General features: G+C 43.4%; 1 protein-coding gene across 2 annotated transcripts in view; it reads right to left on the minus strand.

Moving 5' to 3' along the window:
* Positions 1 to 12,038, minus strand: part of GAREM1 (GRB2 associated regulator of MAPK1 subtype 1) — a 101,187-nt gene that overhangs the window by 7,600 nt on the left and 81,549 nt on the right. For both annotated transcript variants that reach the window (XM_021525726.3, XM_085572061.1), the window contains 2 exons: positions 6,460 to 7,638; positions 1,288 to 1,454 (listed from right to left, as the gene is read on the minus strand). In XM_021525726.3, coding sequence (XP_021381401.1) covers positions 1,288 to 1,454; positions 6,460 to 7,638 — 1,346 coding nt within the window. The remainder of the gene's footprint in view (positions 1 to 1,287; positions 1,455 to 6,459; positions 7,639 to 12,038) is intronic.

Raw genomic sequence — 12,038 nt, forward strand, 5'->3', positions numbered from 1 at the left:
GGCATAGTGACTCCAACACTTCCCTGAGCAGCCTGTTGTAACGCTTGACAGCCCTTTCCATGAAGAAATTTTTCCTAACATCCAATCTAAACCTCCCCTGATGCAACTTGAGGCTTTTTCTTCTCATTCTATTGCTTGTTAGTTGGGAGAAAAGACTGACCCTCACCTCACTATAACTTCTTGCATTCTTGAGAAACTTCACTTCTGTTTTTCTAGTTTTTGCCCTAGTTTTTGGCAGATGTATTCTTAGCTACAAAGAGAGAAAGCAGCATTTGGTGGGCCCCTAAAACTGGGAGGTCTTGTGCTCAGCCTCCTGTGGAGTAGACCTTGACAGAACTACCCAAAAGGCTTTCATAAAATAAGCAAGCAGCCTTGATCTAAGTGATCGTTGCCAGATCCAGAACACTAAGCTGCAAATGTGCAGTATGACTTAGTAAGGCAATTTCAGTGTAAGTAATTATACCAACTGTATCCAGGCTAAAATTAATTAAATGATGTTTTGGATGAATTTATAATTGTGTAGCATTGTGTTATTGAAGGGGTACCAAAAATAATGGCAAGAGGACATCCAAGGCAAAAAGGAGGTGAGGCTTCAGAAGCTGTATTAACTTTCTAAAGCCAAAGGAAGGACACTGTACCACCAAGAAAGCTATGCAGCAACATAATTCAGAATTTACTGTCAACTTTCATCTAGCCTGGGTGGATTTTCTGGATTGTGGGTTGGGTTTGTGCTGAAGTGTGTTTGATGTGGAAGCTGTCTGGCCCCCTTCTGCTACACCTCACTTAGCACTCAGTGGTGTCTGCTGGTCTTTCTGTCCTCCATCACATCCACCCTGTAGGTGTCCATATAGTTAGTACAACACATTTCTGGATTACCACACTCTTTTTGTGTCCCTGATTATTAGAGCTGGCTGCACTGCATGCAACACTGAAATCCCAAAAACTAGCATTGAGGTGGTCTGGTTTGAAGATTCAAGCCTTTCAAGAACCATGGAGAACTATACATGATCTTTTAATTAGACAGCCTATGTCACCTAAGAGTGATATTACGTCTAGCAATGCACGCAGGTGTTTAATATAAACTGCTGTCCTATCTAGTAAAACATAGTTTCTGCTGGAGCTTTTCTTCCTTTTGAATCTTTCAAAACAACTTGACAGGTTAGCCCGTTTTACTGCAAGTCTGACACTACACTGTGCCTTAGAAACACGTGCCTTCAAAAAGAAGAGTGCTAAATTTAACTTTCTCAGAAAGTGCTAGCACGGTGCTCCCACAGCTCAAACACATACATGTTGTGCAGTCCTGAAGAGTAGTAGGACAGAGTGGGGCTGGGAGAGCGGGTCTGCTGTCGAGCAGGCTTCACTGTGCGAGGAGGGATGGAAGGACTGGTGGAGGACGGCTTTGAACTCCGCGGTGGGACTGGGGGAGCGTTGAGGAGCCTGCATTCCTCTTTCACCTGTACAAAAGAAGAACATGTAAGCAAAGCAGGAAGAAAATCTGGGCAGCAGCAGCCTCAACCAGATGAAGCACATCTGGTTCTGCCTGATTCTTTGAAAGGAAATAATTAAAAAGGGAGGAGAATAGAGAAATGAAAAAGTATATACATTTGCAACAGTATATAGCTGTCAAGGAAGTCCAAAAGAATGCTTTGCCACTGGTAGAATGACCAGCAATCTTTTTTAGGGCACATTTCAGCAGTTTGATAGCCACTCATTTAAAAAGTAGCAGCAATGAAACTATGTAAAAGAACATTTCAATAACACAAAAAATCAGACAGACTGTTCCTGATATTATACATTCTGTAAGGAGCAATTAATTACACCTAAACTTCATTAGTGTTGTTTATTTAGATGTAATGAACCAAGCTTATGTAGTGAAAAGATCTCAATATACTTTGATGTTTCCTGACTTACTTCACCAGTGATAGTCAGTCATCCAACTCTAAGATGATTCCCAGCCTCCCTCCCTCAGGAATAGTACATTTATCTCATATTTACCAGCTTCTGGATTCAAACTAGGATCTTCAATCCATCTGTTGCTACCAAAGCAGTGCAGGAAAAGGCTGTCCAAAATGTACAAGAGGAAAGGTGTACACCCAGCCAACAGGTCTGCTCTGTGCAGCCAGACAACATCACAGCTTAAAACACACAGCTGTAGCAACGAGCACCTGAAATTTAGTGTGGTGTCCCTGCACAGGAGCAAAACTTCAGGATCCATCCCCATAAAAAATATGATGGAGTTAAGGACTTAATCTCATCAGGACATATTTGGGAGAGCAACTTTATTTAGTAAGGCTAGAGGTGAGAAGGCTGCTTAGAATTTGGCTGCCAGGCAGGATTTTAACGATTCACCACCTGCCCCTGGGCAGGAGAAGACCTCTACATTCTCCTTGTCTGAAACAGTCTTAGATGCATCAGAAAAAGGAAATTATTTTTGTGTTTGAAAGTTGAAGTTTATTTTAAAATTTTACAACACTGCAGAACTGAAAGTTATCTTAGCAGTTCTGCAACACATAATTAGCAATTAAAGTGATGTAATTTATTTAAAAACAAAATAAATGTGGAACCTTTTGCAATCCACTTCAATGCTTTCAAAATGCAACAGCATATTTAGTATTTTTGTGAAATGGAAAACTGGGGATTAGGACACTGTAGTACATTTTTTTCTTAATTCAAAACAAGTCAAAATTACAGGAAATGCCCGTCAGCATAAAACACTGAAATAAATCTTGTTCTAAGGGATCTTATTTGGTCTTTCAAGGAAAGGGAAAAAAAATGAATCAATTTTATTCATGTTTGTTATTGAATTCAGGCATCAAATTCTTCAACCATTTTAGTACTGTGCCCCAAGAATGCCTGAAGACTTTTTCTCCCCCAAGTCAGAATAGGCAAAGTTAATAGTGAATGCTATTGAATATATATTCATGGGGTTACAGAGACCATTCAGGGGAGCTCTTGGAGCACAGCAGATGGTCAAAGGCTTAAAGCTTTTCTTTCCTGGGAAGACTGAGGAATTCAAAGGTGCTGGCATAAAAAACTCTGCCAAACTCCCTTGCTTGACCCAGATTACAGATCAGAATGAAGCCATAAATAATACCTGTTTACAGTCCCAATTGCTCCTTGTCACAAAACCACAATTACAGCTGCCACACACAGCCCCCAGGAAACCCAGCAGAGGAATAAAAAGAGAGATTTTGCAGATTATACTGACAAGAGCAAGGGGAAGCTTCAGGAAAGCCATGCTCACTAGGCCCAAGAGAATGGCAATGAAATAAATGCAGGAAATGAGTGGAACAGCCAGGGTGTGACAGGACGATGTCCTCGATGGCTGCTGCTCTTAGCTGGAAATACTCTTTGCCCTGGAAGCACTAGATGTCACATGGCTGTCAGATAGAGATAAAACACTTACACTGCACAACCTGAAACTTCTATTCGACACTGAGCTCTCTCATGCTCCAATCCTCTTTCCTGTGACCTAGCAATGGTGACCTGTTTCCAATGGCATGAGGTGCTATGTTGATTTTAAGACCTCTGCTCCTTTTCCTTGCTGCCAGCCCAAGCCTTGCCAGCACCACCTGGGCCCTGGGGTGTTATTGCTGAATCTGGGCATCACGGGTGCCCATTGCAGTGACCAGCTCTGAGGCTGGCTGGATAAAACCTGCCCTGGCACAGCTTGACTGTGAGCGTAACACAGAGCAGTTCCACACTCCTCGCCACAGGAGCCTGAACTTCCGGCGCACTCCATTAGGGATGTGCTTCGTATCAATCAGGAAAACAGCTTCTGATGTTATGCAAATTAGTGTTTGGGGAATGAAGAAATTACTGATTGACAGGCCTTAATTCAGAGGTTATTCCCCCCTCCTCTGCCTCCTGCCTTCACGCTACTTTGATTTTCTGAAAGGCATTTAGAAAATACACATAATGTATCATAATGCTTCATCTTGCTGGAGAGAAGAAAACCAGAACAGCTTCTGAAATACCCAGATGTCCTTTCCTATCCTGCAAACAGCTCCTGAACACACATTTTAAATTTAGTTCAAAAATACAATTGCTGGCCAACCTTTACACAGAAATGCTATGGAATATCATTCTAGAGGGAGTGATGACTAAACCACATGTTCACCAGCAGCTCCTGAGATCTACTTACTCTATAAATACCTACATGGAAACCATGCAAACGTCTCCTCAGCCCCAGCCCACAGATGAATTCTGTAGGTCACTGATACTCACTCCAAAGCTATTCCAGGAAGCCATAAAAGAAAGTCTGCATTATTATAATCTATGAAAATGTAGGTTTTTAGTTTTGCTTTGTTTTTAATGGGGTTACACCCCCTGCCCACCTCTAAATCCCAGCTAATTTCTTCAGCAGAAGTTATTTCTCCAAAATGGCTAGAAAGCTACACTGAAATTGCTGACAGCATTCACACAGTACCTCAGTAATGTAAGACACACATGACAAAATTGCACGCTTTCCAAAATAACTCTAAAGGGCAACATAAACATCTACCCCAAGTGTCACCCTGCTGTCCCCAAAAGGGACTCATGGGGATTCCCCAGGTATGAGGGTCCACAGCGATGCTGTGCAGGTGCTCCACAGCTCTCCCAGCACTCCAGTGCCCACACCTCAGGCGTAAGACCCTCATGTCTCAGGCATGACCCAGGCACAGCACCCCCATGCCACAAGGGCTGCCCTCACCTCGCTGTGGGGGCAGCCTTCCTCCCCCACCACCCACCTCCCAGCACTCCTCTGACCCTGTGCAGAAGCAGTTCAGCTCACAGAAATCAGCAGGAAACAAATCATTTTCCAGATCCAGACCTGGCTGCCTTCCCAGGCACAGGAGTGCCAGAGCCAGCACAAAAGGGAAGCCAGGACGATGTGTCTGGGAAAGGAGGAGGAGGAGGAGGAGGAGGAGGGTGGGACTAGCCCCACTCCAGTTAACATCAGCACAGGCTGCCAGGGAGCCTCATCTCCATATGGTGCTGCTGGGCACTTGTCCAAGAGTCTGGACAAAGTGTCAGTGCATACCTGACCTCAGAGGCAAGGAAGTGCTCTTGGGTTCCTGCACTTAACATTGCACGTAAACACTTTGCTAATACATAATGTCTTGCCTTTCCTGGCTGCTGCAAAGCTGCTGCGTTTGCTTTTCGGGGAAGTTTTGGTGGCACAGTCCAAGGGCTGTAGTTGGGCATTTTGTACCTGCAAGTGTCCTCCTCCCCTCTCCTCACTGCACCTGCCTGGCCAGGGGCATCCCCACAGAAATCCACTGCAGGCAGACGCAGCATGAAAGAACACACCTTAGTTTTCAACCAAGCTGTGACCCAACTTATGAGGGGAAGGCTACAGCCAACACTACTGGACTGTTAGATAGCAATAGGAAAAGTATAGGATCATCATGGTTTGTTGCAGTTTTGTCTCAAATTAGTCTTAATTTACTGTACAGCCATAATCTTGAAACCACCATAGGGCTTGCAAGTGGAATGGAATTTTTTTTAAATCCAGAAAAACTCCTGCAAAAAAAATTGTTAAATAATGATATACACCAATATTCATGCTATATATGCATCATTGACATTTTGCTGAAGACTCCTAGACACTCTTTCCTGTGGGAATCTTCTTTCTTCCTTTCTTTTCTTTCTTTTTTTTTTATTTTTAATAAGGCTTAGGACTATGTCAAGAGACCAATAATGGGTGGATTCTCCAGCCAGGCCACATAAGCTCCTATTGATAAAATACATTTGCATTTTTCCCTCCTAAGTCTCCATGACATTTCAAGTTTGGAAAAGTGATTTCTCCTAGGAGTTTTCATTAAAAACCTTAGGCCAGGAAACATGCTCTGTTTACATCTTAGTCCTCTAGAAGGCTCATTTATCAATTCTGCAGACCTCCTATTTAAACATATTTTCTTTCAATAAGCAGTACTGACCAATTAATTCCGGTCTAGTTTGATAAAGGACAATGATGCAATATTCTTCAAAATCTGCTATAGGGTCATAATAGAGAAGACAATCTCTCATTAACAAACTCTTCTAGCTGTTCTCATTATCAGAGCCTGTTAATTGAAGATACACTAAGGCAATCTGAGGCATTTCCAAGTGGGTCATGCCCCACACACTCTGCCCACAGAAGATATAAGAAAACATGGAGGTCACATGGAGAGATGATGTGGAAAGCAAGAGAATGAAGTGACTCAGCAATTCTTGTTTGTGTGAGCAAGAAACCCAAATTAAATATCACCAGAAAGCATCAGGATTAAGCTATTAGATCAATAATATTAAATATACTCCTGTGATTTTTAAGACATGGTAGGAAACTAGCTAAAGTGGCACATCTTGCAAAGTCTGACTGTTCACTTGCCCCGTATGTGGCCCTCCCTTCTCCACCACATTCCCTAAAACGATCTACATGCAAACTCTTCACCACCTAAAACAAGAAACAGACAAACACAAATAACCCCAACTTACTGCTTCTGATTTGGGAGGCACTGGAGGTGGAGGTAGGGAAACATCTGAAGACTTTGTGTTTGCTCCGACAGTTGCAGGCACAGGAAGAGACGCGGAACCACACTTTGATCGGAAAGACCCTCTGTAGTTGTCGCACTTGTTCTTCTCACTTAGCGAGCACGAGAGAGGCTGATCACCACCCTTTCCAGATCCTTGGTCCAACCAGAGCTCTTCGTAAGGAAGTTCCGGTTTCGTAGGCAGAAACATCGATTCTTCGCTAACTTCAGGGAAAAGGTAATCACTGCTACTGTCCCCGGACTCCTGGTACTGAAGGGCATCGTGAGAGAACAGGGCCCACTCGTTACACAAGTCCCTGCAGCCGTGGAGGTTCACCTCGCTGTTCCCATGCAAGTTGTTCCCATAGACGCACACGGAGAGCCGGTGGAAGGACTGCGTGAGCTCGTCCCGCGCGTAGCTGAGGGAGTTTGGCACGTGGCTGTGCCCCGCACACCGGCTCTTCTTCGGGCTCTTGCAGTCGTCGTTCCAGTCAGTCTTTACATCTCGCACGGCACGGGAATACTCGTCTATGTCAAACTGCTCCTGGCATATATTAAACCAGTGCTGGATGAGGGGTTCGTGCCACAGCTCCCCCTTCACCACACTATCAGGTAGAATAAATTTCGGAAGTGTCAAGTGCAAGGGAAAATGCATGGGAATGATTTTGTTTCCACGAAGCACGCAACAAACTACCACAGTCTTGGTCTGAATGTTGACGAACTTGTACCTGTGCCCCTCACGGATAAAATGCAGGTCATAAGGGTTTCTTGGTGTAGGACTTGGCACAGTAACGTTAACAGGCAGCCTGGTTTTTTCTACTATATTGCGAATTGTGTGCTCCCCTTCTTGCATCTGCACCTCCAGTGGGCTGCGGGTGCTGAACTTGCCCTTACACTGGAAAGGGAGACTGATGCTCTCGTTGGTCCTGTGGTTCATGCAGATGAGGCAGGGCATCTTGCCTCTGCCTAGCTTACTAATTGAATTAAGCTTCCCGATTTTTTTGAAGATGGTGTTGAGCCGTGACTTCTCCTTAGAAGATTTTGCATAAAGGATTTCTGCTTGCCCCATTAAAGTGAGCTCATCCCCAGTACTAAGGGTAATGTTGTAAACTTCAGTGTCTTCATTGCATTCACCTGAAGCTACCTGCAAAATAATAATAAAAAATTTTATCTTCCCCCAATGAAGACAATACTTCAAATCACATTGTATCTCTTGAGACTGAACTTACAAGACTATGTATTGGAAAAAATGAAAGTAGCTATATTTGAACAGCTGACCGGTCAAGTGTGAGGTGTTTAAGCTGAAGCTCAGCTAAATAACCTTTTTAAATTGTTCAGCACATTCCTGCATCTTACTTGAGAGGAAAGAGCCATCTGAAACTGCCAAAGAAGGCATGAGAATAAACATAACCATTTTTTAAAGAAAGGGCAAATCCACACATCCCAGTTATATCCCCATATAGCAGTTCAAATAGCTGCTTGTGTCATACAGCTATGACAGACCATGTCTAGATTCCTTTGGTTATCTTTTCCCACCTTTGTTTTTTGCTGTTTGCAAAAACAGAACTTATTTGCCAGGCTCTTGAGGGACACAAACTTCTTTCACCATCTCCAGCTCCCTGAGGAGCAGAAAAGGTGATTTCATCATTACAGATGAAGCATATCCCTTTGATATAATTTTTTCCAGGCTAGGGGGAGTGACAGATGACATCTATTCCATGAAGGAGAAATCAAGATTATCGGTCTATCCCATATGCCTAACTCCCCCCCCGCTTTGCTCTCCTAGTCATAGACTTCCTTCCTCATTTTTTGATCATAATTGCAATTTAAGAGATTAAACAACATATGCACAGCCATGTGTGAGCTTTTCTAGTATGGAAATTGTACCCGGAAAAAAACCCCAACAAAACAGATGTCCAAGGCTCATTTGCTCCCGAAGTTATTTCCTTATGACTGAAATAACTCTTTACAGACAAGATTGCTCTGCCTCATATTTGAGTGGTTTAACGTGAAAAGCCATTTTCAGGGACCTAACAGAACCCACCCAATTCTTTCGTAGCAGCAGATTCCTACCCGTAAATGAAGGTGCACCAGATAAACACTATTGGTCTGTTATAGACCATTTTATTTGAGAAATTGAACATACTAAAGAAACCGCCAATGAAAACTTAAGCTAAAATTGTATATCCCTTCCTCACCTCCAAAACTCCTAAGACTTCATGGACTTGAGTGAAGTCCAAACTCCAGGCTTCAAACCCTGGTATCATCACACAATAGCCACTGCATGAAATCAAAGCTGTAATTCTAGTAAATCAATAACCAACAAGCACAATGAATAATTCTGCCTCTTGTAAGACATGACCTGTATTTGCAGAACTGTGATTATCTTCTGCAAGCCAGAATTGCAGTTGCACAGGATTAATTGCACAGGCAGCTCAGGCGAGGTGTGCCGCCTTAGCACTTCAGGCCTGGGGCTTCCGGAGAGGAAGTCATTCAAACCTTGAATTATCTAAACAAACACTAATTGCTCTAATCCAGGAAACCACTAGGGTTTATGGTACGTAATACTCATTCACAGCTTGCACCACTGGTCTGGCAGTATTTGAAACACTGCAATGTGAAATGAAAGCACTGAGGGCTCTTTTGCTGCTAAGGCTCATGTCATGTCCATTGCTGGTTTCTCCTCAGACTGTCACAGAGCACTGCATTGGAGCTGCAGCCATACAGCCCTGCCTTCGAGGGGCTGAAAAAGGCTGAGAACACACAGGGCTCTGTGCCTGTACCATGCAGTCTCCCCCTTTTCTTTCTGAGAGGGTGTTTTCTCTAAGAATATTGGTTTCTAGAACCAACAAGTCCCCGCAAATGGCTGCTTTGACAATGCCAGCTACACTGCTGAATTCTTCACTCAATGCTGCACGATCACAGCTTTTCCTCACTACTTGTGGGACACTGTCCCGAGCAAGGGACATGTCACATCATACAGCTGTGGGAGCTCCTCCTCGACCAACTTACAGTTCCCTGGTGATTCACAAACAAACAAGCCACTGTAGGAGGAAGCGGTGGGTCAGACGTGAAACCACAAAGGTAAATAAATGGCTGAGCTTTACAATTAAGGTCTTGTGGAGCAGCTACTTATTGATGTCATCCACTTCAACCAGCCAAATAGCAAATCGGCTTTTAGAGTCAACTGACAAGTTTAAAGACAAAATTATTTTCAATTAAAAACATTGGAAAACAATTTTTCATTGTTAAAAAAAAATATAGTTACAGGATCATTGCAGGTGAAATAAGGCTGAATTTTACCCTGAATCAGTGTACAGATGGGGGAATCAGATACTGGAGAGCAACACGGTAGAAAGGGAGTCCTGGTTGATGGCAAGTTGAATATAAGTCAGCAGTGCCCTGGCAGCCAGGAGGGACAATTGTGTCCTGGGGTGCATCAGGCACAGCACTGTCAGCATCAGGCAAGGGAGGGGCTTGTCCTGCTCTGCTCTGGAGTGGCCTCACCTCGAGTGTGGGGGCAGTTTTGGGTGCCACAATATAAAAAGACATTAAGCTCTTAGAAAGCATCCAAAAGAGGGCTTTGAGGATGGCAAAGGACTTTGAGGAGAAGCTGTATGAGGAACAGCTGAGGTCACTTGGTCTGTCCAGCCTGGAGAAGAGGAGACTGAGGGGAGACCTCATTGCAATTACAACTTCCTCATGAGGGGAAGAGCAGGGGCAGACACTGATCTCTGTGTGATCAGGAACAGGACTCATGGCCTGAAGTTGTGTCAGGGGAGGTTTAGATTCGGAATCAGGTAAAGATTTTTCCCCCAGAGGGTGGTTGGGCACTGGAACAGACTCTCCAGGGAAGTGGTCACAGCAGCAAGCCTGACAAAAATTCAAGAAGCATTTGGACAATGCTCTCAGGCACATGATGTGATTCTTGGGGTGTCCTCTGCGAGGCAAGGAGTTGGACTTTATGTTCCTCATGAGTCCCTTCCAACTCAGTATATTCTGTGATATTTTATGAAAAGAAAGATGAGGCCATAGTTCTAGTTTAGCACTCTGAGAGAAATACTGTTCTGCATTCTTTCTTCAAAACAAAGATCTAAGATATCAGTTGCTGCTCAAAATGATAATAAAAATCAAAAACATGAAATTAAAAGTCTAAGACCTCAGAAATTTATCTACTAAATTCAACTTATGGTGATGTTAAGATTGCTGATATATCCCACTGGGCAGATTATACTTTAAAATTGGTAGGTAAACAGCAGGTAAATATGTTTTACAGCATATGGGCAACAAAGATATACCATACATATCACATATCTCTCAATACACGTAACAGTGCATATATACTGCTGAGCTATTGTTCTGAAGATTACAAAGGCTAAAGATCATTAGGCTAAATGATCCTTACTTTGTCCTTGTAGCAATGACATATGAAAATCAGACTTGCTCTGTCTTGTTCAAACATTTCACTTTATCAGTGGCCACAAAACTTTACAGAAAAATCAGCAAAGAGCCATGGACTTTAGCTTGGCTTTACACTGCCTTTGGTGAGCTTCACAGGGCCTCCAGAAGTCCAGGAATTAGTCATGCAGAGCATTTCCTAAGAACAGATGGGACAGGAGGAAACGGCCTCAAGTTGCACCAGAGGAGGTTTAGATTGGATATCCGGTATTTTATCAAAAGGGTTGTCATTCACTGGAACAGGCTTCCCAGGAAAGTGGTTGTGTCACCATTCCTGGAAGCATTTATAAGACGTGAGGATGTGGCACTCGGGGACATAGTTTACTGGTGGACTTGGCAGTGCTGGGCTAATAGATGGACTTGATGATCTCAAAGGTCTCTTCTGACCTAAATGATTCTATGGTTCTATGCCAAATAGTACACTTGTAGACAACATGAAAGTGCATATCATAAATTATTCCTAGAAGGCAGAAGGACCACACCAGACCCATCTCACTCTACCCTCTAAGTTTTCAGCACCGACCCAGCAGGATTTGCATCTTCACAACCCTGAATGATGCACACAAGACAGCACTGCACAGTGGAAGAGTTAGCGTGGTCCAGATCATAAACTAGTGCAGAAAAAAATCATACATTTTTGAGGTAAACACCTAAAGTCTCATAATAATTCTGGAAAAGAGGTAACACTCAGAAGGCAGAAAACATTCAAGAGGCTTTCACTCAGCTGCATCACATATCCAAGGAGGGCTTTATACATTTTAACAATAATGTTTCATGCACTGCAAAAACTCCTGCAGTTTTACTTTGCACTCTTCTGCTCTTCTCAGTCAGTTTTCATTGGTAACAGCTGAGAATAACCAGTGATCCCAGCTTTATGAAAGAGGCAGTGCTTGCCACACTACACTCCCAACGCCATCTAGGAATCAGTAATAGATATTCGAGCTGAACAATGATCCAGAATTTCCTCCCTGAATTGCCTTCTCCTTCCAACTGCCAGCTGTTAATCCATACTATGTGTTCACTGTTGATGCTAGGATACTGACCAGAAAGTTTACAGGCACCCAGACATCTTACCAAACACACTGC

Source organism: Lonchura striata, chromosome 2, assembly GCF_050655825.1.
Source record: "Lonchura striata isolate lonStrDom1 chromosome 2, ASM5065582v1, whole genome shotgun sequence".
NCBI lineage: Eukaryota > Metazoa > Chordata > Aves > Passeriformes > Estrildidae > Lonchura > Lonchura striata.